This window comes from Delphinus delphis, chromosome 11 (genome assembly GCF_949987515.2).
Source record: "Delphinus delphis chromosome 11, mDelDel1.2, whole genome shotgun sequence".
Lineage (NCBI taxonomy): Eukaryota > Metazoa > Chordata > Mammalia > Artiodactyla > Delphinidae > Delphinus > Delphinus delphis.
The window spans coordinates 94688184-94713721 of record NC_082693.1 but is presented as its reverse complement, the minus strand read 5'-3'; the positions used below and the strand labels follow the sequence as shown (position 1 = coordinate 94713721).

Here is a 25538-nt window from a genome sequence, read left to right as displayed (position 1 = left end):
GTGGGTTCAGTAGTTGTGGCTCGCGGGCTCTAGAGCGCAGGCTCAGTAGCTGTGGCGCACGGGCTTGGTTCCTCTGCGGCATGTGGGATCTTCCTGGTCCAGGGCTTGAACCCATGTCCCCTGCATTGGCAGGTGGATTCTTAACCACTAAGCCACCAGGGAAACCCCAGATTTACTATTTTAAAGTGTACAGTTCTGTGCCATTAAGTACCTTCATATTATTGTGCAACCATCACCACCATCTATCTCCAGAACTTCTTCATCTTCCCAAACTGAAACTCCATCCTCATTAGACACTCCCCAATAGAATAGAGGGCAGACTAGAGCCCAGAAGTAAACCCATGCATGTATTGAATATGATCATATGAGTTTCAACAAGGATGCTAAGACCATTTTATGGGGAAAGAAGGTTTTTCAACAAATAGTGCTGGAACACAGTATTGTAAATTAACTATACTCCAATAAAAATTAATTTAAATAAATAAAATTAAAAGAAAAAACAAGTAGTGCTGGGAAAACTGGATCTCTACATACCAAAAAAAAAAAAAAAAAGGAAGTTGGACCCTTACCTTTACATATACAAAATTTAACTCAAAATGGACGAAAGAACTAAGAGACCTCAGAGATGTAACTATAAATACCTAAGTGATCTAATTATAAAGACCTAACAACTAAAACTGTAAAACTCTTAGAAGAAAACAGGAGAAAACTTCATGACATTGATTCAGCAGTGATTTCTTGGATATAACACCAAAGCACAGGCAACAAAAGTAAAAATCCATTAACTGGACTACATCAAAATTAAAAACTTCTTTTCATCAAAGGACACAACCAACAGGGTGAAAAGGCAACCTATGGAATGGGAGAAAATATTTTCAAATCATGTATCTGATAAGGGATTAATATTTCAGAATATGTAAAGAACTCCTACAACTCAACAAAAAAACCCCAATTAGCCTGATTAAAAAATGAGCAAAGGAGGGACTTACTTCCCTGACGGTCCAGTAGTTAAGACTCCACACGTCCACTGCAGGGGGCACAGTTACGATCCCTGGTCGGGGAACTAAGATCCCTAGCAAGCCGCGTGGTGCGGCCAAGAAATAAAAAAATTTAAAAAGTTAAAAAAAAAAATGGGCAGAAGACTTGAATAGATATTTCTCCAAAGAAGATATACAAATGGCCACAAGCACATGAAAGAGTGCTCAACACCATCCTTAGGGGAAATGCAAATCACAACCGCCAAGAGGAAATAACAAGTGTTTTTTGAATGTGAAGAAAAGCAGTATGTTACTGGTTGGTAGTGTCTTTTATAGTGCAAAATAAAAATAGTAAAAAGAAAAAAAAGGAAAATAACAAGTGTTGACGAGACTATGGAGAAATTAGAATGCTTTTGCTGCTACTAGGAATGTGAAACGGGGGAACAGCCACTGTGGAAAACAGTATCCAGTATTTCGAAAAACTAAAAGTTTCAGGGCACTTCCCTGGTGGTCCAGTGGTTAGGACTCTGCGCTTCCAATGCAGGGGGCTCGGGTTCGATCCCTGGTCGGGGAACTAAGATTCCACATGCTGCATGCTGTGGCAAAAAAACCCCAAAGATGAAAACCCTAGAAGTTTCAGATTTGCGAGATGAAGCGTGTTCTGGGCGTTGGGTGCACAACCGTGTGAAAATGGTTAAGATGGTTAATTCTATGTTGTGCATATTTTACCACATTCAAAAAATATTTGAGAGAGAAAAAAGTACACGAATTCCAATTTCCAGTTTTTGGTGACAATGAATAATGCTGCTGCTGCAGACATTCTCATCCAGGTTTTTGTGTGAACATAAGTCTTCCTCTCTCTAGGGTAAGTATCTAGAAGTAGGATTGCTGAGTCATAAGATAAGTGTATGTTTAACCTTACAAGAAACTTGACGAACTGATTTTTGTAGTGGTTGTACATTTTGTCACACCAATGTGTGAAAGTTCCAATTGTTCCACATTGTCACCAGCACTTAGTATTACCGTTTTTTCCGCTCCGTTCTAATGGGTGTGTAGTGATGATCTCATTGTGGTTTTAATTTGCATTTCTTAATGTCTAGTGATGTTGAATCTCTTTTCCTATGCTTATTTGCCATTTGTATGTCTTTTTCGATGAAGGGTCCAGATCTTTTACTCATTTTGAAAAATTGAGTTGTTTGCCTTGTTTCATTGAGTTTTTTTTTTTTTTTTTGCGGTACGCGGGCCTCTCACTGTTGTGGCCTCTCCCGTTGCAGAGCACAGGCTCCGGACGCGCAGGCTCAGCGGCCATGGCTTACGGGCCCAGCCGCTCCGCGGCATGTGGGATCTTCTCAGACCGGGGCATGAACCCGTGTCCCCTGCGTCGGCAGGCGGACTCTCAACCACTGCGCCACCAGGGAAGCCCTCCACTTAAGTCTTGAACCCTCAAAGTCATCCACGAGGGTTGGAATCAGTTTCTTCCAAACTCCTGTTAATGTTGATATTGTGACCTTTTGCCATGAATCTTATTGGCAGCTAGAGTGGAGAATCCTTTCCAGAAGGTTTTCAGTTTACCTTGCCTGGATCCATCAAAGGAATCACTGTCTATGGAAGCTACAACCTTATGAAATGTAGTTCCTAAAAATCAGACTTGAAAGTAGAAATTACTTCGTGATCCACAGGCTGCAGAACGGGTGTTAGCAGGCATGAGGATGTTAATCTCATTACATCTCCATCAGAGCTCCTGGGTGACCAGGTGCATGGTCAATGAGCAGTACTATTTTGAAAGGGTTCTTTTTTCTGAGCAGTATGTCTCAACTGTGGGCTTAAAATATTCAGTAAACTATGTTGTATACAGATGTGCTATCACCCAGGCTTTGTTTTTCCATGTATAGAGCACAGGCAGAGTAGATTTAGCCTAATTCTTAAGGGCCCTAGAAAATCCAGAATGGTAAAAGAGCATTGGCTTCAACTTCAAGTCATCAGCTGCGTTATTCCCTGACAAGGGAGTCGGCTTGACCTTTGAAGATGTGAAGCCAGGCATTGCTGACTTCTCCTCTTTAGTTATGAAAATCCTAGATGGTGTCTTCATCCAATATAAGACTGTTTTATCTGCATTGAAAGTGTTGGGTGTAGCCATTTTCATTAATCATCTTAGCTAGGTCTTCTGGGCAACTTGCTGCAGCTTCTACATCAGCTTGGTGTTTCACCTTGTACTTTTATGCCATGGAGGTGGCTTCTTTTCATTAAACCTCATGAACCAACCTCTGCCAGCTTCGGACTTTTCTTCTGCCGCTTTCACACCTCTCTCATCCTTCCTAGAATTAAAGAGCATTAGGATCTTGCTCTGGATTAGACTTTGGCTTGAGGGAATGTTGTGGCTGATTTGATCTTCTTTCCAGATCACTAACTTTTTTTTTCAAACCAGTAATAAGGCTGTTTCGCTTTCTTATCATTTGTGTGTTCATTGGAGTAGAACTTAAAAAAATTTTATTTATTTGGCTGCGTCAGGTCTTAGTTGCGGCATGCATGTGGGATCTAGCTCCCTGACTGGGGATTGAATCCAGGCCCCCTGCATTGGGAGTGCAGAGTCTTATCCACTGGACCACCAGGGAAGTCCTTGGAGTAGCACTTTTTAATTTCCTTCAAGTATTTTTCCTTTGCATTCACAACTTGTCTGTTTGGTGCAAGAGGCCAGCTTTCAGCCTAATCTTAGTTTTTGGCATGTCTTCCTCACTAAGCTTAATCATTTCTAGCTTTTGATTTAAAGTGAGAGATGTGCGACTCTTCCTTTCACTTGAACACTCAGAGGCCATCGTAGGGTTATTAATTGGCCTGATTTCAATATTGTTGTGTCTCAAGGAATAGGGAGGCCTGAGGAGAGGGAGAGAGACGGGGGAACGGCCAGTCTGTGGAGCAGTCAGATCACATACATTTATTGATCAAGTTTGCCATCTTAGATGGGCGCAGTTCGTGGTTTCCCAAGACAGTTACAATAGTAACATCAAAGATCACTGATCACCATAGAAAAAATAATACTGAAAAAGTTTGAAATATTGGGAGAATTACGAATATGTGACACACAGAAATTAAGTAAGCAAATGCTGTTGGAAAAATGGTGCTGGTAGACTTGCTTGATGCATGGTTGCCACAAACCTTCAGTTTGTGAAAAAACGTCAGGGACTTCCCTGGTTGTCCAGTGGTTCAGACTCAGTGCTTCCAATGCAGCGGGCCTGGGTTTGATCCCACATGCCACACTAAGACCCCGTGTCAGTGTGGCAAAAAAAAAAACCCCAAACCACCAGTATCTGCAAAGTGCAATAAAGTGAAGCAAAATAAAACAAGGCAGGGGACTTCCCTGGCGGTCCAGCAGTTAAGACTCCGTGCTTCCAATGCCAGGGACTCAGGTCCGATCGCTGGTCAGGGAACTAAGATCCCACGTGCCACATGGTGCAGCAAAAAAAACCAAAAAACAAAAAAACAAAGCATGCCTGTACTTTCTTAACAGTGTTAGATCTTCCCAGTCTTCTTTTTTTAAAAATAAACTTATTTATTTTTGGCTGCGTTGGGTCTTCGTTGCTGCACACGCGCTTTCTCTAGTTGTGGCGAGTGGGGGCTACTCTTCATTGCGGTGCGCGGGCTTCTCATTGCGGTGACTTCTCTTGTTGTGGAGCACAGGCCCTAGGCGTGCAGGCTTCAGTAGTTCTGGCACACAGGTTCAGTAGTTGTGGCGCACGGGCTTGGTTGCTCTATGGCATGTGGGATCTTCCCAGACCAGGGATCGAACCGGTGTCCCCTGCATTGGCAGGCGGATTCTTAACCACTGTGCCACCAGGGAAGTCCCTTCCCAGTCTTCTGATCTGTGAACAAGGATGTCTTTTTGTTTATTTAGGTGTTTAATTTCTTTCAATTATGTTCTATAGTTTTCAACGTACAAGTCTTGTACTTCTTTTGTTAAATTTATTCCTAAACATTTTATTCTTTTTGATGCTGGCCTGTGTGCTGTTTAAGCAGGGTGACTTCATCATGAACATAACATTTTGGAAAACCATCTGTCTAGAGATTAGGTTCTTTGGTTGGAAAAGAAGCCTGGAACATACCTTTATGATTCCTGTTTTTTCCCCCTTTCAGTTTTTAGTCTGTATTTTGAATTTGGTTGGAATAGGGCCCTGTGTCACAAGGGCTTCTGTACAGTGAGAGAGAGCCAGGATACGGGGAAGGCAGGCTTTGGAATCCAGCAGAACTTTGGCTTTCTCTGGCTGTGTGACCTTGAGTACACATCTGAGCTGCCCTTTTCTCATTTGTCAGTCTTTGGAGCTGTTTTTGAGGATTCAGTGAGCTAAGTAAATGAAAAAGCACCTGGCTGCTGCTTGGCCCCCATTGGGCTCATTTCCTAGACTGATGTCTCAGAAACAGCCCAACTGGAAACTTGGGGCTCCTTTTAGCGCTTCTGAACTTTTCATTGTGATAATTTTCAAATACACATAAACATCGAAATCACCTTCCTGTATTCCTGACTGTGGATTAATTCACATCTTCCCCCTCCTTAGCACTGCCTCTGGCCTGGCGAGGACAGCCTGTTTCCCCTCCCCGTTTAATTTCTGCCCCCACTTTCTCCTTGCCACACTGGGGTGAAAACGTTAACACTTCAGTCCAGCTGTCTTTAGCCAAAGAGCCTAGGACTATGAACGCTGGGAATTTACTGCTTGGAAATGGGTTAGAATCCTAACTATTTCCCTTTTGAGGGCTCAGATCAACCCTGGGCCCCTAGTTGTGGGGACCATTATGGGGCCCTTTCTGTAACAGGCACTCAGCATCTTCTCTCTGGTCTCAGTCAAGTGGACCTGAAGCTGGTTTTCCCACTAGGATCTGATTCTTCACTCCTCTGGGCAGGGTCCCTCCTCACCCCTCTCCACCGCTTCCCATTCATCTCCCCCACAAGGTCCAGTTTCATGCTACCCTTCCCGGAAACCTTCCCGATTCCCACCAGCCAGAAGCTTTTACCCCTGCTGCCTGTGTCCCCTGCGTAGACCACTGAACACTTTTCTGTTTTATCTTGTTTAAGCATCATTCTGTCTTTTCTTCTAGATCTCGAGCTGGCTAGCCTGAGGGAAGGGCTGCACCCTGTCCACGCGTGTTGTCTGGCCTGGCACAGGACACAGGTGCTGCACGTACATCTGCTGGACCACTGACCTGAGGCAGGTGGACACCTGTTAACATTTTCTGGGGTGGGCGCCGATTAATGCTTAGTGTGCGGGTTCACCGCACATGGAGGTACTGGTTATTTTTCCTGAGACAATGTAAAATAGTGGAAAGGACAAACAGGAGTCTGAATTATGGTACTTGAAGAGAGTCTTCTTTAGCCCTCAGCAGATGATCGAACATAGTCAGTGTAGAAGCTCCGTGACAGTAACAAGGAAGACCTGCTGAACGATGCCAGAGCAGCTCACTCTCAGTATTCTTCTGAGTTTTCAAACTTGTTCAAAGCCGATGTAATGTTCAGTTCGAGGGAGGACTGGTAACCTCTCTTCAGTGCCCAGCACAGTATCAGACTCTGCGTTGTCATCTCTCTCGGCCTCCTGGGTTTATTTCCACACGGTTTCCTTTCCTACAGCCTCATTCCCCTGACGATTTCCTGACTGGCAGGTAGCAAAAACAAAGTGTAACAGAGAATAGGGATGTACTGTCAGCCCAGCTCCAAGTGCTTTTTCAAGGAGTTACTTGTGACTTAGGCAGATATGACCCCTCTTAGGTGCTCATTCTTAGCCCTGTAAGATGAGGGTGATTGGAAGACCATGAGGTTATCCACAGGGGACCACAGAAGAAGGACCTGTATCAAGCTGATAAAGGCTAATTAGTATCAATTCCAATTGATAACATTTAGCTGGTATTTGTGTTTTCCCCTGAACTTTGGACAAATTTACCAAAATCTGTTTTTTAAAATCTATTTTATCACAAAATCACGTAACAGTTAGGGAGGGCTGTAAGCTAGTGCTTGCACCCCCCTCACCAACCTGAATCCTACACATCAAGCATGCAAACTGAGGCATTCTAAGATAAAGATGCAAGAAGTGAAACAAAGTCAGGTGTCTGTCTCACACAGTTTATTTAACAATAGGTAATAAGAAATCAAATTTAACAGTCTATACAGTGATCCAAAGTTCATATTTATAAGTAATCAACTTTAATCTCATGATTTACAAGTTGAGGGTTTTTGCTTTCTATTTTCAAGTTTTACAGAAAGTGTGTGTGTGTGTGTGTGTGTGTGTGTGTGTGTGTGTGTGTTTTGGGGGTGGACAGGGTAAGGAGGAAGAAAGCAAGCAAAGAAGAAACCCCAGGGACATTTTGCATGTTAAAATCATCCCACTGGAATTGTTTCTTACCCTCTTTTTAATTTTTTCCTTTGTTAGATGTAAAAATAACGAAAAAAATTCTTTCAAGAAACAGAACCACAATATATAATACATCAATTTGGCAGCTGCCCCTGTATATTTTGAAAAAGTCATTTTCTCTCTACATGTACAAATTACTTTAATACTTGAAGTTTTTACGATCAGACTTACGGAATAGAAAATTTTCTGGAGCACAAAAGTTGACTTGAGGGGACTTTTTTTCCTTTTTTTTTTTTTAAACATTTTTAAAAGAATGAACATCTTTGCACCCAGAGAAAAAAATTGGTATTTTAATATATATTTATATATATTTATATATATATAGAATGTAATTTTAAAGTAACATTAACCCCTTTTGTCCTCTGGTTTTAGAAATGTTCTTTTTTAACTCTTCCATAAAGTGAGGAAAATAGGGAAGAATGTCAACCATCTGCACCAGTAAATAATAACTATTAATATTACATATTTTCATTAATTTAAAAAAAATAATAAAACCTATTGGAGGTGCAAGGCGGGAGCATGTGGTTGGCTTCACAGACCTCAGCCTCCTCCCAGTGCACACTTGAACCAAACACACAAGGAAAAAAAAAACCAGGCTGGTGGGGACCAGCCATAACAAAAATAGATTCTTTGTGTTCTATCAATCACCCCTCAGGTTCATTTCGCATGTTTGCTTTAAACCACAAACAGCTACCACGCAGTTCTTGTGTGTTCCAAGGAAAATTGTCTTTTCGGCTAAGAAAGATTCAAAAAAATTGTTTTCAGTACAAAAAGTCTTAAGAGAAAATAATTTTTTTGCTCCCAAAATACTACAAGGTGTCTCTAGTGTATGTCTAGTGTACTCTGTGAGAGGTTTGAATTCAAGTCTGAGTTGTCGGTGCTGAGTCCCAGGTCCGTGGCGCTGGCACCATGGAGGTTTGCCATGCCTGGATTGCTAGTCAGCTGAGAGAGCATCGAATTCTGGTCCGGGCTGGCAAAATGCCCTTGTTCCATGGGGTTGCCCTGGGCAGCGACCAGTCCAGGATGTGGAGAACTGGTCTGTGGGGAAACGTGGTGTGGAGAAGGCTGAGGCTGCATCCGTGGGGAAGGACTGGAGTGGGGGGGCTGGGACTGTGGCCGCGGAGAAGGAACAGGCTGGGGAGACCGCACTTGATTGGAGAGAGATGGGATCTGCTGGCCTGGAAGGTGCGGGGACTGAGCCTGACTCGGGAGCATATGCTGCTGGGGGCTCATGGGGTTGGGCTGAGCGGGTGACCCCATCTGTTGCTGAAGGAGTCGCTGCTGATAGGCCTGCAGGCCAGCTCCTGCCTCTGCCCCCAGGGCCTGGGGGAGCTGGCCCAGCTGGCCCCCGCTCCCTTGCTGCAGGTGCTGCATGTGCTGCTGCATCCGGGGCGGCGGCGGCGGCGGCTGGGGGGCAGGGTAGCCCAGGCCCTGGGGTGGCTGAAACTGGCTGTGGCTGGCCAGCCCAGGCCCGACTCCTGGCCCCGCTCCCTGCTGCTGCTGCTGCTGCTGCTGCTGCTGCATCATCTGCTGCCGCCTCAGAATGTCTCGGAACTGCGCCGGCATGGTGCTGTGATTCATGCTCATCTGCTGAGCCTGGGGGCTCATCCCCCCCATGGGCGGCGGGAGCTGCTGCTGTGGCGCTTGCTGCTGTGGCAGGCCGGCCCTCTGGACGCCCGCCTGCATGGGATTCAAGTTCGGCATGGCGGGGCTGGAGTGGACCCCCTGCTGGCCCGGCATGGCGGGGGGCTGCAGCCCTGGCTGGCCCTGGGGCACGCCGGGCTGCCCGGGGAGGGGCTGCGGATTGGAGTTGGCGTACTTGGCAGCCCGCTGCTTGATGAACGCAGCCAACAGCTGGGGGTTGGCGTGAAGGATACTAAGCACCTGTTGCTGCTGCAGGGGGGAGCTGGGAGACCTGAGAGTCCGCAGAAGGTTTTGTAAGGCTTGTTGAGACACAGTGCCCGGTTTGAGAGGGCTCACACCTACCTGGCCCAATCCCGGTTGGGGAGCCATGTTCAGGGGCTGACCATGCTGTGACACTGACATCATGGCTGGCCTGGGCATCCCGGGCTGCAGGTGCTGGGGCTGAGGCAATCCTCCTTGGGCCCATGGTGGTGGCTGCTGCATCCCTGTGGGCCCCACCCCTGGCTCCAAATGCCCGCCGGGACCTCTGGCCATGGGGGGTGCGTTCATACCCATGGGGGCCATCGGCGTCATCTGGGGCATCTGGTGCTGGATCGGCCTTTGAAAAATTTGCACATGGGCCATCTGGCGCTGCGTCTCGGCTGCCCTCTGAATCTGCATCGCCATTTCCACCGCTGCAGGAGGGGGTCCTGGGAGGGGTGGCTGAGTAGTCTGCGGAGGGGTCGGGGGGGTGACCTGGCCGGCTGCCTTGCCCTGGGACACCGGGCCAGCAGCCTGAGTCCTGGGCAAGTAGGGCGGCATGCTGGCGGGAGGGGTGGGCTGGGGCTGGGAGGGGGGCTGGGGTGTCTGCGGGGTGGTCGGCTGCTGGCCGGTGGGCGTGGTCGGGGTCGCAGGCGTCGGGGAGGGCAGGCCCTGCTGCTGCCCCACCACGCCAGCCCGCTGCATGCTGGCCATCCTCCTGCGGAGCATCTGGGCTTGCTGGAGCCGGTGCTGTAGCTGCTGCTGCCGGAGCTTCTGCTTGATGTTGAGGCAGAAGGGCACGGGGCACTTGTTCTCCTGGCAGTGCTTGGCGTGGTAGCAGCAGAGGGCGATGAGCTGCTTGCAGATGGGGCACCCTCCGTTGGTCTTCCGCTTGCAGCCCTTGGTGTGCTGCACAACCCGCTTCATCTTCTGGCAGGAGGGCAGGGAGCAGTTGGCATTTCGGCACTGGCAGGCGTGGACCAGAGACTGGATGCACCGCTGGATGCTCAGGCGGCGGGAATCTCCCGGGCTCTGGGTGGCCGCGGCCTGCTGGTTGTTGCTCTCGTCATCTAACCCGAGACCGAGTTTCTCCATTTTGTGGTCATGGTTTTTAGTGTTATAGCAGGTGATACACAAATCATAATCCTGGGGGAAGACATAGGTGCAGGTCAACTCTCCAGGATTAAAGTCATTCAAAAGCAGTTACATACTCTGCGTGGGCTAAAAAGCCCCGTTTTAGAGAAAGCCTCTAATCAACTACTCAGATTTGAGACCAGGCCCCACCCACCCCGTCCTGTTACTCACCAGTGGCCCCGGAGCCCAGGAAGGCCCTCCAGGCCTGCATAACCTCTGTCTGAATCGCATCTCAGGCACCTGGAAGCCCCCCCGCCCCTCCCCTGCCAGGGGCCTACCTCGCACACGGTGCAGTGCCAGCGCGTCTCCACGTGGTGCTTGCACTCGTTGCAGGTGTAGACGAAGCGGTCCTGGCTCTGGGTGTGCAGCTCCACCAGCATGCACATGGTGGACCACTGGGCTCTTCGGAGTGAGGAGAACTCCAGGTGCTTGTCCCTTGCGAGGGTGAGAAAGGCATCCCGCCCGTCCATCAGGTCGCAGGGGATGAGGGGGTCGGGATCAACGATGGGAGGCAGGGAGTTGGCGGCGGGGCCGGCGATGAGACGGATCACAAAGAAGACCTGCAAAACAGACAGGCTCATCCTGACTCTGGCACTAGAGCACCACGGGGCACTGGACCAGATGCCGCGGACGGGTGGGCCAGGCTGTGCACCTGGGGGGCCAGGACACCTGGCTTAGTTTTATGACCACCTCGCAAGGTTACACGACATGGCCCTCTTTCTCCTGCTTCACTACCTCTGTGCTCTTCTCTGGGACTTGTCTACGATGGGCCTAAAGAATCTACATCTTATGTTTTCTACCTCATTCAATAATTTTTTCAAAAGAAGACTGGTCGGGTACAGCACCGTACAGTGGACATTCTGCCTCAAAGTGGTCTACTTTAAGATACAATCCATGATTTAACCTGACTCTAATCATAAGGAAACAGAAAAATCCAAATTGAGGGACATTCTATAAACAATTGGGCTGGAGTCTTCCATGTCATGTTAAGAAAGTAAGGCCAGGAACCAAAACATGGCGACTCGGCATGGAGCAGGAGAAGCAGGCCCGAGACGGCAGCAGCGGGCGAGGTTCCTGAGCGTGAAGCCACAGCGCGCTCACACAGAAAACGCCCTCCTTCCTAGAGGGACTTGCTGCAATAAAGATAAAGAAAATGTAGCAGAATGTTAACAGCTGGTGAATCTAAGTGAAGGCTATGGGAGGGCACCTTCTATATAACTTTCCTGTAAGTTTGGAGGAAAAAAAAAGTTGGTAGGGGTGGGAAAATTAAAAAAGCAAAACCTCCTTCATCCTTGCTACAGAAACAGCAAAAGTTGAAGTTTGTTCACTGAAGTTTAAAGACACACAACCACCATTAATTCCCATAACCACTGGTGTAAAGGCTGCAAGAGGAAGCTCGGATTATATATGTAATAATAAAATGTAAAATGGAACCTTCAAGAGATCAAGAACTTGTAACTGCTGTATTGCCCACTATATTCTACCAGTTTTTCAGAGGCTGAAAATCTGTGCAAACTGGCAGTAACATTTGTTATATACTTGGGCAGCAATGCTGGCATAAAACAAGAGTCTAGAAAAAGAACACAGGGACTTGCCTGGCAGTCCAGTGCTTAAGACTCCGTGCTTCCACTGCAGGGGGCGTGGGTTCGATCCCTGGTCGGGGAGCTATTAAGACCCTGCATGCCACACAGTGTGGCCAAAAACAAAAACTTGAAAAAAACAAAAAAAAGAAAACATAGGACAAGAGTGCACACACTGACTAAAGACATATAAAAACAGATGCCGAAAGTTAAAAACATCAAGGGAGGACCGTGATGTGTGTGTGACCTTGTAATACTGGGTGTGACATTGTGGCTCAAAGAAAGCACTCATAAAGCAAGGAAGAGCATTTTGAAAATGCCTGATCTAACAAGTAGGGAATGTCTGCAGCAACCCATTCAAAAGAGGGGCAGATAAAACCATCTGGTGACTCCCTAGGAAATCTTCACTATGGCCAACCATCCAATAACAACCATTATGACTGATTCCACTGTATGTCACCCTAGAGCTAAGACAATACTTGAATTTAACCTAAATTGACAACCTTAGATTCTAACTCCTAACAGGTGACTACTACCCACATCTTCTTCAGATGATGTATCCACAACTTAAGTCACACCTATTATGACATACTCTAAGGGCTTTCCCCAACTGCTGTTATGATAGAATTCTGTGACACTATATATTGCTCAAAACAGCTGACAATCATTATCTAAGTGAGGCATCCACACCTTAAACCAAGACTTCAAGTCCCCTCTCCACATAATGGCCTCTTCCTATAAGAACTTGACTATGATGTCTGAACAGAGTCATACATGTTAAAAAACAACAACAACAACAAACTGACATGAATTACCCTTCAAGACTCCTCATCTTAGCAATGATGACGTTGGGGAGAAAAAGTCCAACACACCCAGTTTTACTCCCAAGCTACCTACAACAATAAAGCAATTTAAATAATGAAATAATTCAAAGTTTTAACTTTGCTGAGAAGGTGTTACAGGTGCATATATGAAAGTTTAACTTTTCTTCAATTCTCTACACTTCCCAGTTCCCTTTCAGGAAGGCAAATATTCATTCATTTTGCCAAAGTTCCATTACAGACAAAGTGGAGTGGCCAAATGGAGTTCTAAGGAGCTTGGTCTAAAACAAAACAGTAAAGATACCCAACAAGCCAATCTCCTGAACAACGGACAGAAATACAAACATAAAAGGATCACAAACAACAGGGTCAGACAAACTATGCTTACACTTTCCCAGCACCATCTAGCTTTATAACAGCTACAAATCAAAGACGGCTTACGTTTCCTATTCTCAGCACCCACTCTAGCCATCCTCTTTTTGCCTTCTTTCCCCTCAAATGATTTTCTTCCTTCTGAATTTCAAATGGTCTGGTGCTCACGTCATAAATACCAACCACGGTGGGGAGCTTTTGAGAAATCCTGCCCTGTTCTTTTCCATGCTTGGTGGCTATATCTTACCTCTTTATGCTTCTCCATGGTGGCATACAGTTTTTGCGAGAGGTCATTGGATACATTGGGCATGCCTGGCTTCTTCTTATTGCCCCTACTCAGGCTGCTCTTGTTTTTGCTAGTTTTCTTATTATTCTTCTTTTTAGCATTTTTGCTGTCTCCCTTTGTCACCTGCAGGTTAGCACAAGAGGACGAGAAAATGTTAACTATTTGTTAAGAGATTTAAGAAAAAATAATGGTAAAAAGACTCCATTTTTTTCTTTTTTAAGACTCCATTTTTGAAACTAGAGATCATAACCTTCCACCTTACACCATCTGCTCTCTTCATTCCTCCTCTCTTTTTTAAAGCTGTTATTTACAGTAAACTAAAGTTCACTAACGTTTTTGCACTTATTTTCTCCCAGTGAAGAATGTCTCCACTAATGTCTCTTCGTTAAGACAATAGCTTTTTGGCCAGAAGAACCCCGCAGACCAAGGAGACACCTCAGGTGGACCCAGGCTATCCCAGATTTGAGGACAAGAACAAGGAGTGAGTGGCAGTGTGGGGTAGTGAAGTGCACACAGGAGCAGGGAGCCAAAGGCCTTGGCTACATTTCCTTCTGCTCACTTTCTAGAATTTTATGGGCCTACTATTAAAAAAAAAAACTTGAAAAACGTTCAATCGAGGAGTTTAAACTGCAGGCTGTAAAGGGTTTTTATTAGACTATTTAAGGGTGACTTTAATAGTTCAGACTCAGCAAGGGCAATTTCCCCATAAACTATGGGGAAATAAATGACAAGGAAAAGCTCCTCAGATGATCCTTCTACAACATAGGTTCTGTTTGGGGACTGGCAAACTCTGGCCCAGACCTGTTTTTTTTTTTTTTTTCCCCAGACCTGTTTTTGTATGGCTAAGAATGATGGTTTTTATATCTATAAAGTGTTGTTTAAAGAAAAAAAGAAAAAACAGAAAAAAAAGAATGTGCTGGAGACAATATATGACCTGCAAGGCCAAAATATTCATAATCTAGACCTCTGCAGAAAAAGTTTACCAACCCCATGCTCTAGATGGGTAATTTTCTCAGTCTTCCATTACTAGAAATCCAAGATTCCATTTAAAAATGAGGTCTGGTACTTCCCCGGTGGTCCAATGGCTAAGATTCCGTGCTCCCAATGCAGGGGGCCCGGGTTCGATCCCTGGTCAGGGAAGTAGGTCCCGCATGCCATAACTAAGACTCTACGGAGCCAAATAAATAAATATTTTTAAAAAATGAGGTCTGGGACTTCCCTGGTGGCACAGTGGTTGAGAATCCGCCTGCCAGTGCAGGGGACAAGTGTTCGAGCCCTGGTCTGGGAGGATTGCACATGCCGCGGAGCAACTAAGCCCGTGCGCCACAACTACTGAACCTGTGCTCTAGAGCCTGCGAGCCACAATTACTGAGCCTGCGAGCCACAACTACTGCAGCCCACGTGCCTAGAGCCTGTGCTCTGCAACAAAGAGAAGCCACCGCAATGAGAAGCCCATGCACCGTAACAAAGAGTAGCCCCTGCTCGCCACAACTAGAGAAAGTCCGTGCACAGCAACGAAGACCCAAAATCAGCCAATCAATCAATTTATATATTAAAAGAAAGAGGTCTGATGCTAAAAAAGGCTTAAAACCACTCAACTAGAACCACAGTAACTTATCTACGCCAATATTTCTTGCCCAACTTGAAGAGCTGAGAGCTTTAAGACCATGTTGAAAACTTAAGCTCACTTCTGGGTTATACATGAGAATAGGTAGAGGCTGGAAAGGGAAATGCAAAGCCCTCACATCTGTGCTTTCGTTGCTCGTGTTCTCCTCTCGCTTTCTCTCTTCCTCCTCCTGTTCCAGTTCCTTAATGCTCTCTTCCAGTACATTGGGCCAGAAATCACCTTCAAAGTAAGGCAATTCCTTCGCGCTTGTTAATCGATCTTCAGTAGCTTGTTTAAAAATATCCTGTGAAAATATCCGTGTACAAATAGGAATTTATATATTAAAAAAAAACACGTTTATTATACAGAAGCAGTCATAGCTAACGGATGCAAGAAACATGAAGAATCAGATGTGTCTTCTGGAAGATGGCAGAGATTTTATACCCAAGTCTGATGTCCGGGGAGACATTTAGTGTCACAAACAGTGAAAGGTCTGGTCTGAAATCAGTATTTCTGGTTCCTCTTTCCTCTACCCATGAGGACAGGGAAATTATCTGCCTTTACATAACCAAGTGGCAAACTATCCTGTCAGGAACAATGGCAAAGGCAGCATCATTCACACCGTGGCTTCTACCACTCTTGAGACAGAACGCAGTGCGACAGGAGGCACGCCCGCCTTGCACACACCCTTGAAGTATCAGCAGTTCCTACTGAGAAATATGTTCAAAACAACCCCAATTACAATTACTGGAAACCACATCGTTAAAGAATGATTTGCTGGGCTGCTTAGGAAAACACCCATTTCATGTTTTCCTCCCCATGAGTAAAAACAGATAAGATATTTAGTAGTTCAAGTTTCTTAACATGGGATACCCTACAATCACAAATGGCTATTAAATATTTTGCCAGATCCACTCATCTTAGTAATTCAGGAAAGAAAACACCCGCTATCAAATTAGCTTAATTTTACAAATTACATGGAAGAGGGAGAACAAACAGGAGATTTCTGTTAAGATAGTAAAAAGAGCAGAATACAGAGCAGCAGGATTAGTCAAGCCACAGTTCTATCATCCCCCCCACCTCCTGACCTTGTAGTCGTGGACAATTCGCTCGGATACAGCCTTGTCGAGCATCTTTTTGTACCACTCCTGCAGTCGCTTGGGCTTGGGTATCTTCTGGTCGGGGGGGTGGCAATGGAAGATGTAGTCGTCTCCTTCACTTGGGGGGCATGCCCAAATATGCCCTGTTGTATACCTAACAACACAAAGAGAAGGAACATTCAAGAGAAAGATCACCCATCCTAGAAAGAATGTTATACTTTAAACTACAAAATGGAGTCAGTACAGAAACCAATAATTTCCCCGAGATAACATGAAGTGTGCAATCCACATCAGACCAAAAGTCTTAGGCCAGGGACTTCTCTGGTGGCACAGTGGTTAAGAATCCGCCTGCAAATGCAGGGGACGCGGGTTCGAACCCTGGTCCTAAAAGATCCCACACGCCGTGGAGCCACTAAGCCCATGAGCCACAACTACTGAGCCTGCGCATAGCAACAAGAGAAGCCACCGTAATGAGAAGTCTAGACACCGCAACGCAAGAGTAGCCCCCGGTCGCAGCAACGAAGACCCAACGCAGCCAAAAAAAAAAAAAAAAAAAAGTCTTCCAGGCCAGAACTAGGCATAACCCTGGATCAAAAAATTCCCAAATTTGCATTTAAAGACCAAACAAAAGCTACAATGCAAAGGAAAATGAATCCATGTCAGCAGGAGGGCTAAATGAAATGCAAACTGTTAAAAGGAATAACCTGCAAGGTGAGGTGGTGAGGTGCTAAATATTCTCAAGTACGTATATACCTTGAAGGTAAGGAACCAGTCTGATGAATTTTTTTTTATCCCCAGACCTTAGTGTGATTTTGGTTTTGATACTCAGGTGCAAAAGGACCAAGTGCAGGTTAAGGTTCTGGCCCTTCAAATCAAACTGTACCTAATAGCTTAACTGAACAAAATAAATCTGGGATGGGTGCAACTACGGTCAAAATATCCATTTCTTTCCCACTGGCAAAATTAACCAAGGGTCTCCAAATTATAGTTCCATTAGATGAAAGCCAAAGTTGAGGAAAAAAGACCAAAAGTCACATATCTGCATGTATATCTCACCATAATATCAGTGGTGATTAGTTTAAAACTAATTAAACAAGTTGTTTTGCATTTGTTTTTATGCTTACCCTAATTTCTTGACGTATTCCAAATACCCAATTAGAATTTCATGATAGACTGCAGTCCTCAAGCATTTAGGACGGAAGAAATGAACACTGTCCAGGTATGATATGTAAACTCTCCTATACCAAACGAGGAGAAAGAAGCCAGGTCAAGTCACGCAACGAGTTCCTACTGATGTGGCTAAAAACACCTTCTCTCTTTTCTGTGCCGTTTGCTGACCTTGTCATTTTTAATGCTTATGACACAATATTACAGTTATTTAGGTAAATGACTAGATTGTGAACCCGTCGGGGGGTTTTGTGGGCCTGTGGCTCTATTACAGTCTCAGCACCTAGCAGGGCCTGAGACACAGTATAATCAGTCAGTATTGAGCAATCCAAACATTCTGGCAGCACTCTTATTCTGGCCTTTATACTATTTTGGAAATGGAGAATTCTAAACCATATTCTACCTCATTTGTATGACATTCTTTCACGTACATCTCAGCAAGGTACTTGAAACAACCTAAACTTAATTACATTTTCTGAAAAGTCGTCATTTTGTGTTTTAAGCTGCTGTTCACATCCCTTTCCCTATTACTATGACCACACAAGAGCAGTATTTTCTAGTTTTGTTTTACTTCAATACTACACACTTGAAAACTTGCATTTCCAAAACAAGCACATCAAATATTTTCTTGTCCATTATGCTTGTTTACCTTACTATAACTTCAAACTCCCACGCAAATTAGAAAGTAGCCATAGTAAAGTCTTACCTCTGGTTCGGCGGGGGGCAGTCAGAACCATACTCTTGAACATGCATGCCAAAGAAACACAAGTCAACACCATCAATCTCCTCAAAGGCAAAGAGGGCTTTCGTTCGATATGGAAAGGATTCTGCCATCTCTCCACTGTCTACAAACCTATACAATTCATGTTGGAGGGAAAGACCACAACGTTTCATTCAGATTAGATTCATCAACAGTAACTGTGTAGGAGCAACTGTGGATCCACAAAGAAAAGGGGAAATTATGAGGTACCTTGCTTTCATGCCTGGTTTGACTTCCACAGTTTTGTCAGAAGCATGAACTACTCTAACGGTGACCTCTCCTGACTCAGGGTGATTTTGTCGCCTCAGAAAGTCATTCACACGATTCTCCAGAAAGGTGCCAAGCCTGGTAGATGGCAACCCTAAGAATTTAAAAGTTAAAAGTTCAGTAGTATCTAAGGTGCAAATTTATTACTATCAGTCTTAAGTTTCAATACCAAATCTCATTTCTGCTTTTTCAATACTAACAAGATTACTTGCTAGATTTTGTTAAGTTAGCAATCTAGTTAATACTTAAAAAAAAGATTTAATGTGGAACCCTTTACGAGTCTATCATCCTTACAGAGCGCCATGCTAATCATCTCTATATCATTCTGATTTCAGTATATGTGCAGTTAAAGCAAGCAGGGTAGTTAATACTTTTTAAATGTTATTTTCCCCAACTTTTTATTTTGAAAAATTTTCCTTTTCAGAAGAGTCAAAAAACAGAACAAACACTCATATGCACTTTGCCTCAATTGCAGTAATATTAAACAACTGTCAGGTGCTTTGATAAGCTTTACAGAGGATTAAAAGCAACCTGTAGATCAGCAAAAAACTGCAAAGGCATCATTCTACAAAACTAAAACTGACGGCCATCCCCACCCAACTGAAAAGATCAGACAGGTCTAAATGCAGTCCCGACTAAGGGTATACACAAAACTGAGGGAATCAGTTTGAGGGAATTCATGAGATGGCAATTCTGGGAAAGTATTTCCACATCTGGCCTCCATCAGGATACGTGCAGGAACAAGAAAAACATATATCCTCCTTCCTATAAATAACTAGGTCTAATGATTTTCACACCAAAAACTACATTACAGTTCAACTTTAAGTACATCATGGAAAAATTATTTGGTTTTAACTTTGGTTAAATATTTCAAACAGGGGCTTCCCTGGTGGCGCAGTGGATGGGAATCTGCCTGCCAATGCAGGGGACACGGGTTTGATCCCTGGTCGGGAAGATCCCCCATGCCGTGGAGCAACTAAGCCCGTGCACCACAACTGCTGAGCCTGCGCTCTAGAGCCTGTGAACCACAACTACTGAAGCCCGCGCGCCTGGAGAGGCCACTGCAATGAGAAGCCTGCGCACCACAATGAAGAATGGCCCCCACTCAGAAGCGAAGACCCAATGCAGCCAAAAAATAAATTAATTAAAAAAATTTTTTAAAATTTCAAATAATGTTGAAACAAAATAATTCATTCTGGATGTTTATTTTTAACTATGCTTCAGTGAAGCTTTGCCAAATTTTACCTGTAAGAATGAAACTTACTTTTAGCAGAAAACTTATTTTCTTTTCTAGTTCGTGCAGTCTTCTTTAAACAGCCATCACAGACAAATCTAAAATGTAAACCAAGACTTTGCTTAAACAACTTAGAGAAACACTTGAAGTAACGTATGCTATAGAATCTATCTTATGTATGTGTAAGGTTGAAATTTAAAAGACAACCTGGGAGCAATATTTCTAAATACACAACAAAAAGTTAATGTAACCAATATACACAGAGCTTTTAGAAAACATTAAGAGAAAAAGGATAAAAAACCTAATTGCGGGCTTCCCTGGTGGTGCAGTGGTTAAGAATCTGCCTGCCAATGCAGGGGACACAGGTTTGAGACCTGGTCCGGGAAGATCCCACATGCCGCAGAACAACTAAGCCCGTGCGCCACAACTACTGAAGCCCGCATGCCTAGAGCCTGTGCTCTGCAACAAGAGAAGCCACTGCAATGAGAAGCCTGCGCACCGCAGAGTAGTCCCCCAGCTGCCACAGCTAGAGAAAGCCCGCGCGCAGCAATGAAGACCCAACACAGCCAAAAATAAAAAAAAAAAAAGAAATAAAAAACCTAACTGAGAAATAGATAAAAGACATGAAGAAATGTGAAGGGCATATAAATTGGCATACACGCACAAAGATGCTGAAGAATCACAGATTAAAGCAGAAAATTTGTGTCATGGCCAATCACATTGGCAAAAGTCTACATGCTACCGGTGGGAATGTAAATAAGTACGTTTTGAAAGCAGCACTAATATTTTTTTAAAAAAATATTTTTTGACTACGCTGTGGGATCTTAGTTCCCTGACCAGGGATTGAACCTGTGCCCCCTGCATTGGAAGCCCAGAGTCTTAACCACTGGACTGCCAGGGAAGTCCAGCAGTAATAGATTTTAAATGTACATTCTCTTTGTTTTTGCAATTACATAAGGATATGTGCATAAGTAGAATTTAAGTACTCATCAACGCCTGGCTGACCTTCAGTTGCAAGGATCATTGCAACTCCCTTAATTATCCTTACCCACTCTTAATTAAGGAAAGCACTAAAAAGGCCTATCTAAAGACAAGCCATATAAACATCAACTACTGTGCTTTTCCTTAGTGTTTTTTTCTGGAAATTTGTTAATTAGCCTCTTCTTTCCTGTGACCTCTGAACTAGCATCAACAGTCAGTCCAGGGGACTTTCCTGGTGGTCCAGTGGCTGAGACTCCACGATCCCAATGCAGAGGGCCCGTGTTCGATCCCTAGTCAGGGAATTAGATCCCACATGCTGAAACTAAAGACCCTGCAGCCAAAGTTCTTGCGTGCCGCTACAAAGATCCCACATGCCACAACTAAGACCCGGCGTAGCCAAATAAAGAAATGAATGAATGAATGAATATTAAAAAAAAAAAAGTCACTGGAGGGAAAGCAACCTAGAAAATAAAGCTCTTAAAACAACAACAACAACAGTCCAGGAAAAGAGCAGAGAGTAGATATCCATTCAAATGAGTCATTTAATACACAGATACTCCCCCAACCCTTCCCTTGGAACAGAGCTGGGATCAGCCCCATTCCTGGACAAAGAGAGGTAGCCCATAGCAGTAAACACATAAGTGTCACAATGGACAAAAATCCACTCACTGCCCATGAAAGGCATTGATGATGTGCACCCTGGGTAAATATGTGGAGAATATTCAGAAACAGAACATGAGGCCCAAGAATACCTAGTTCATTGAAGTCTGTATCTAGTCATTTTCATGCAACTTTGCCTTTCACTGGACAACACCTAGTTAACTATTAACCAACTCCCCAAAGGATTTTATGTTTGCTTGCTTGCCTGTTTATTTATTTATTTATGGCTGCGTTCGGTCTTCGTTGCTGTGTGTGGGCTTTCTCTAGTTGTGGCGAGCAGGGGCTGCTCTTCGTTGTGGTGCATGGGCTTCTCATTGCGGTGGCTTCTCTTGTTGCGGAGCATGGGCTCTAGGCGTGCGGGCTTCAGTAGTTGTGGCGTGTGGGCTCAGTAGTTGTGGTGCATGGGCTTAGTTGCTCCACGGCATGTGGGATCTTTCAGGACCAGGGCTTGAACACATGTCCCCTGCACTGGTGGGCAGATTCTTAACCACTGTGCCACCAGAGAAGTCCCCTGGTTAGGATTTGATTTAAAATCTTTTGGGGGACTCTCCTGGTGGCACAGTGGTTAAGAATCTGTCTGCCAACACAGGGGACACAGCTTCGATCCCTGGTCTGGGAAGATCCCATATGCCTCAGAGCAACTAAGCCCGTGCGACAAAACTACTGAGCCTGCAAGCCACAACTGAGCCCATGTGCCACAAGTACTGAAGCCCGCGTACCTAGAGTCTGTGCTCCGCAACAAAAGAAGCCCCTGCCTCGCCACAACTAGAGAAAGCCCGCGCACGGCAACAAAGACCCAACGCAGCCAAAAAAAAAAAAAAAACCTAACCATGGTCACCATTCAGTATGCTGTTCAGTGCGATGTTCTCTCAGAGGCAGAAACTGAGGTGGCTCCTTGGCAACCTGCATTATCCATACCGTCTAGTTTTTCTACTACAATGTAAGTAATGTTCAAAATCTAGCAGGTTTAACTGTGTCTAACATCTCCTTGCTGGTTTCCAGGTGCTACAGACTTCCTGTTACCCTCTACTGATAAATCTTTTGTATTTACTTTTGATGCACAATGACCACTAAAGAATTTAAAACAGAATAAAGTATTTGTATATGGATTAAAACAATGCAAATAAGAGAAATATCTATATTTTTGGATTCTAGGTTATTTAATATTTTAAAACTGGATTTTAATGATCTTTTCCCAAACCAGAATAATTCTAGGGACTTCCCTGGTGGCGCAGTGGTTAAGAATCCGCCTGCCAATGCAGGGGACACGGGTTCGAGCCCTGGTCCAGGAAGATCCCACGTGCCGCAGAGCAACTAAGCCCGCACGCCACAACTACTGAGCCCGCTCACCTAGAGCCCATGCTCTGCAACAAGAGAAGCCACCGCAATGAGAACCCCATGCACCACAACCGAGAGTAAACCCCGCTTACCGCAACCAAGAGTAGCCCCCGCTTACCGCAACTAGAGAAAGCCCGCTCGTAGCAATGAAGACCCAACACAGCCATAAATAAATAAATAAAATAAATAAATATTAAAAAAAAAAAAAAAAAGAATCTGCCTTCCAACACAGGGGACATGGGCTTGATCCCTGGTTGGGGAACTAAGATCCCACGTGCTGCGGGGCAACTAAGCCTGCGCGCCACAACTAGAGAGCTTGTGCACTGCAACTACTAAGCCACAACTAGAGAGAAGCCTGCACGCCACAGCAAAGAGCCCGCCCACCGCTACTAATACCCAACACGGCCAAAAATAAATAAACAAAAAAAAGAATAATTCCAAGAGACAGTAACTTTGAAGATAAAACATAATCATTGCAGAGAAGACAAACTTCCTAAAATTCACAACAAAGAAAAAGTCTAGGGAAAATACTGATGTCTCACCCAGATGGCCAGATGATCTCATGATGAAGGACACAGATCTGATGCATCTTTCTTCCACACTCCGTACATTCAACAAACCTGGAAAGGAAAAGTCAAAATGTCAAGATTAAATCCAAAAATTCAACCAAATCAAAACTTCCAATATTTCCCAATTTCTGACAATTCAAAAGATAGCCAAAATCACGTCCAAAGAATTGAAGAATAGGTTTTAAAAGCTCTTTAGTGTAAAAGGTAGAGCAAATCTCAAAAGCAGTTTAGTCATTAAATATGAACTGTGACTATGGAATAAAAAGTGAAAGATCAAGATGACTGCTGGTTAAACTTCCAAGTGAGTCTGACACCATCATATCCATTCCAGGAATACCTAGAATACCAGTACATCTCTGTACCTCTGAATACTTCTGAAAGGCCTCACTATAAAGAAGGGGATTATGAACTGGTTTGAAAATACAGAGGACAACAGGGCTGGAATAATGGCACTGAGCAGAGGTAGCTTTGTGCTTCACTCAAGCCTATAAAACACCAAAATATTAGGTAGATTTAGTGAAATGTAAATGAATACTAACCATATGTAAATTTTAGCACTTCTACCATCTCTGTTAGATGTATGTTATAGATTTAGTCCAAGAATATAGAATCATCTCACTAGCTGTGCAAACCAAGAGAATGAAAGGAAGAAGGAAAATCAAAGTGTACTGACTACTCAAGGGGAACTACTTACAGTTCAGGATCCAGAGTGTCATTTTTTCTCTTCGAAAATTGTTCTTTATTTATTGTACTAAGGAAAAGAAGAGGGACACAATGAGAACAAGCAACACAGAAAGATTAGCAGTCTGACTACTGTTCTAATTACCAAAGGGCAAAAACCCCACCCTGTAAGTGGATTATTTAAATCTAAGAATATACCAAGGATACAACAGTACCTTCTTGGCTCCCACAAAATGCACATTTACATGCCTATGTTTTTGGAAAGGACTTTATAGTAAATCTGTTCCCATTTACAGGAAGAGAACCCAGTAAGAACTAAAAACATGAATTTGTTCTTCTTTTCCTTTTAAAATCTTGCCTACTACTCTTAGTGTTAGGTATTTACACCTTCTAATAGTTTAATGTTCCTAGACTGAGCTACGTATGAAAGATACTGTGTATAGAGGGAGCTAAACCACTATTTATAAAAAATACTAAAATTTCAGGAGTCTAGTCAAATTCTTTATATTAATAAAAAATTTCAATGTTAAGAATACATATTTCAGGTTATTCATTAAAAAATTTCCACATGGCCTCCTACTCTGAAATCTAGCCTACCACACTGCTCATAGCCTCACAAATACAGGAGCTAACAGCCTTATTCTCCACCTAGAACAAACTGCAGGGGGCCCAACTTCGACTACTGTGACTCTACCTCACAAAAATGAGGAATGAGGACATTTCCCCATTTAAACTGTTTTCTATTAGTTACAGGCTAGAGATTCATCGCTACCTGGCCTAAGGTCTTGCTACCCGAAGTGTGTTCTAAAGACCAGCAGTCTAGAAGGACCTGGGAACTTGTTAGTACCGCATACTCCCAGGCTCACTGCTGACCTGAGGAACTGCAAGAGGGGTTTCTACACTCTTCACAGTCAGAGTGGTGCTGTCCTAAGGTACAGAACATGTGGTAAGCCACTCAGTAGTACCCATGGTAAGGCTGCCTCCCTTTGCTGCATCAGACCTGACTTCCCTGGTTTACCCAAGGTCAGAAAAATCTCTTAAGGTTCAAGGGGACCCAGTATCTACCCCAAGACCAGTACCAGACCCCACTATATTATATGTCAATGGTGACTGAAGAAAAAGTACAACTTGAAAACCCAATTTGAAAACACTAACCAGTTTTTCTCAGAAGCCCTGTTTTTACTAGTAACATAACAATTCCATACTTTTTGGGGAAATGTTCTGAATTGACTGTTTATTATAGGTTAAACCGGAAAAGAAGCTGAAGAATATTAAAAGGACACCAAATAGTTCTTTCTTCCTAAAACAGTCCAAATTTGTGTGTGTAAACTAAATCTTAGAGATCAGAAGTACTATGAGGCAGTTTAGGCTATGTTTAAAAATTTTTCTTGGCATTTACCAAACCACAAGAGCATGCGAGATTGTGAATGTCCAACCAAGTCTCTTTCTAATAAATCACTCTCACAAACTCCTAAACCCCTAATGATGTTAAATGACACTGACGATTATAATGACTTTGGTATCGTTAACCTTTATGAGAAGGCTGTAAGGTGGTTATATTTGTTCAATTCCTCTCAAACTCAAAACAGTTAACAATGAAGTTCCCTTGCACTACAGCCTTTCACTTTTTAGGAGAAGCTGATTATTTCCCTATAGAAGAAATATATCTGAAATGACCATCCAATATTGATGTATTCCCTAGATCAGTACCGACACAACTCACTGCTGTGAT

General features: G+C 44.1%; 1 protein-coding gene and 1 non-coding gene across 2 annotated transcripts in view; both read right to left on the bottom strand.

Moving 5' to 3' along the window:
• Positions 1–7224: 7224 nt before the first annotated feature.
• Positions 7225–25538, bottom strand: part of EP300 (E1A binding protein p300) — a 69916-nt gene continuing 51602 nt past the window's right edge. The window contains exons 21-31 of the mRNA XM_060025726.2: positions 23820–23876; positions 23099–23176; positions 19608–19675; positions 18287–18437; positions 18023–18169; positions 17274–17387; positions 16138–16303; positions 15189–15353; positions 13405–13566; positions 10663–10944; positions 7225–10396 (exon numbers count right to left, since the gene is read on the bottom strand). Of these exons, the coding sequence (XP_059881709.1) occupies positions 8189–10396; positions 10663–10944; positions 13405–13566; positions 15189–15353; positions 16138–16303; positions 17274–17387; positions 18023–18169; positions 18287–18437; positions 19608–19675; positions 23099–23176; positions 23820–23876 (3598 nt within the window). The 3' untranslated portion in view covers positions 7225–8188. The remainder of the gene's footprint in view (positions 10397–10662; positions 10945–13404; positions 13567–15188; positions 15354–16137; positions 16304–17273; positions 17388–18022; positions 18170–18286; positions 18438–19607; positions 19676–23098; positions 23177–23819; positions 23877–25538) is intronic.
• LOC132434618 (U6 spliceosomal RNA) lies at positions 18596–18698 on the bottom strand. Its single transcript, XR_009521341.1, has one exon. It is a non-coding gene; the product is annotated as a U6 spliceosomal RNA (small nuclear RNA).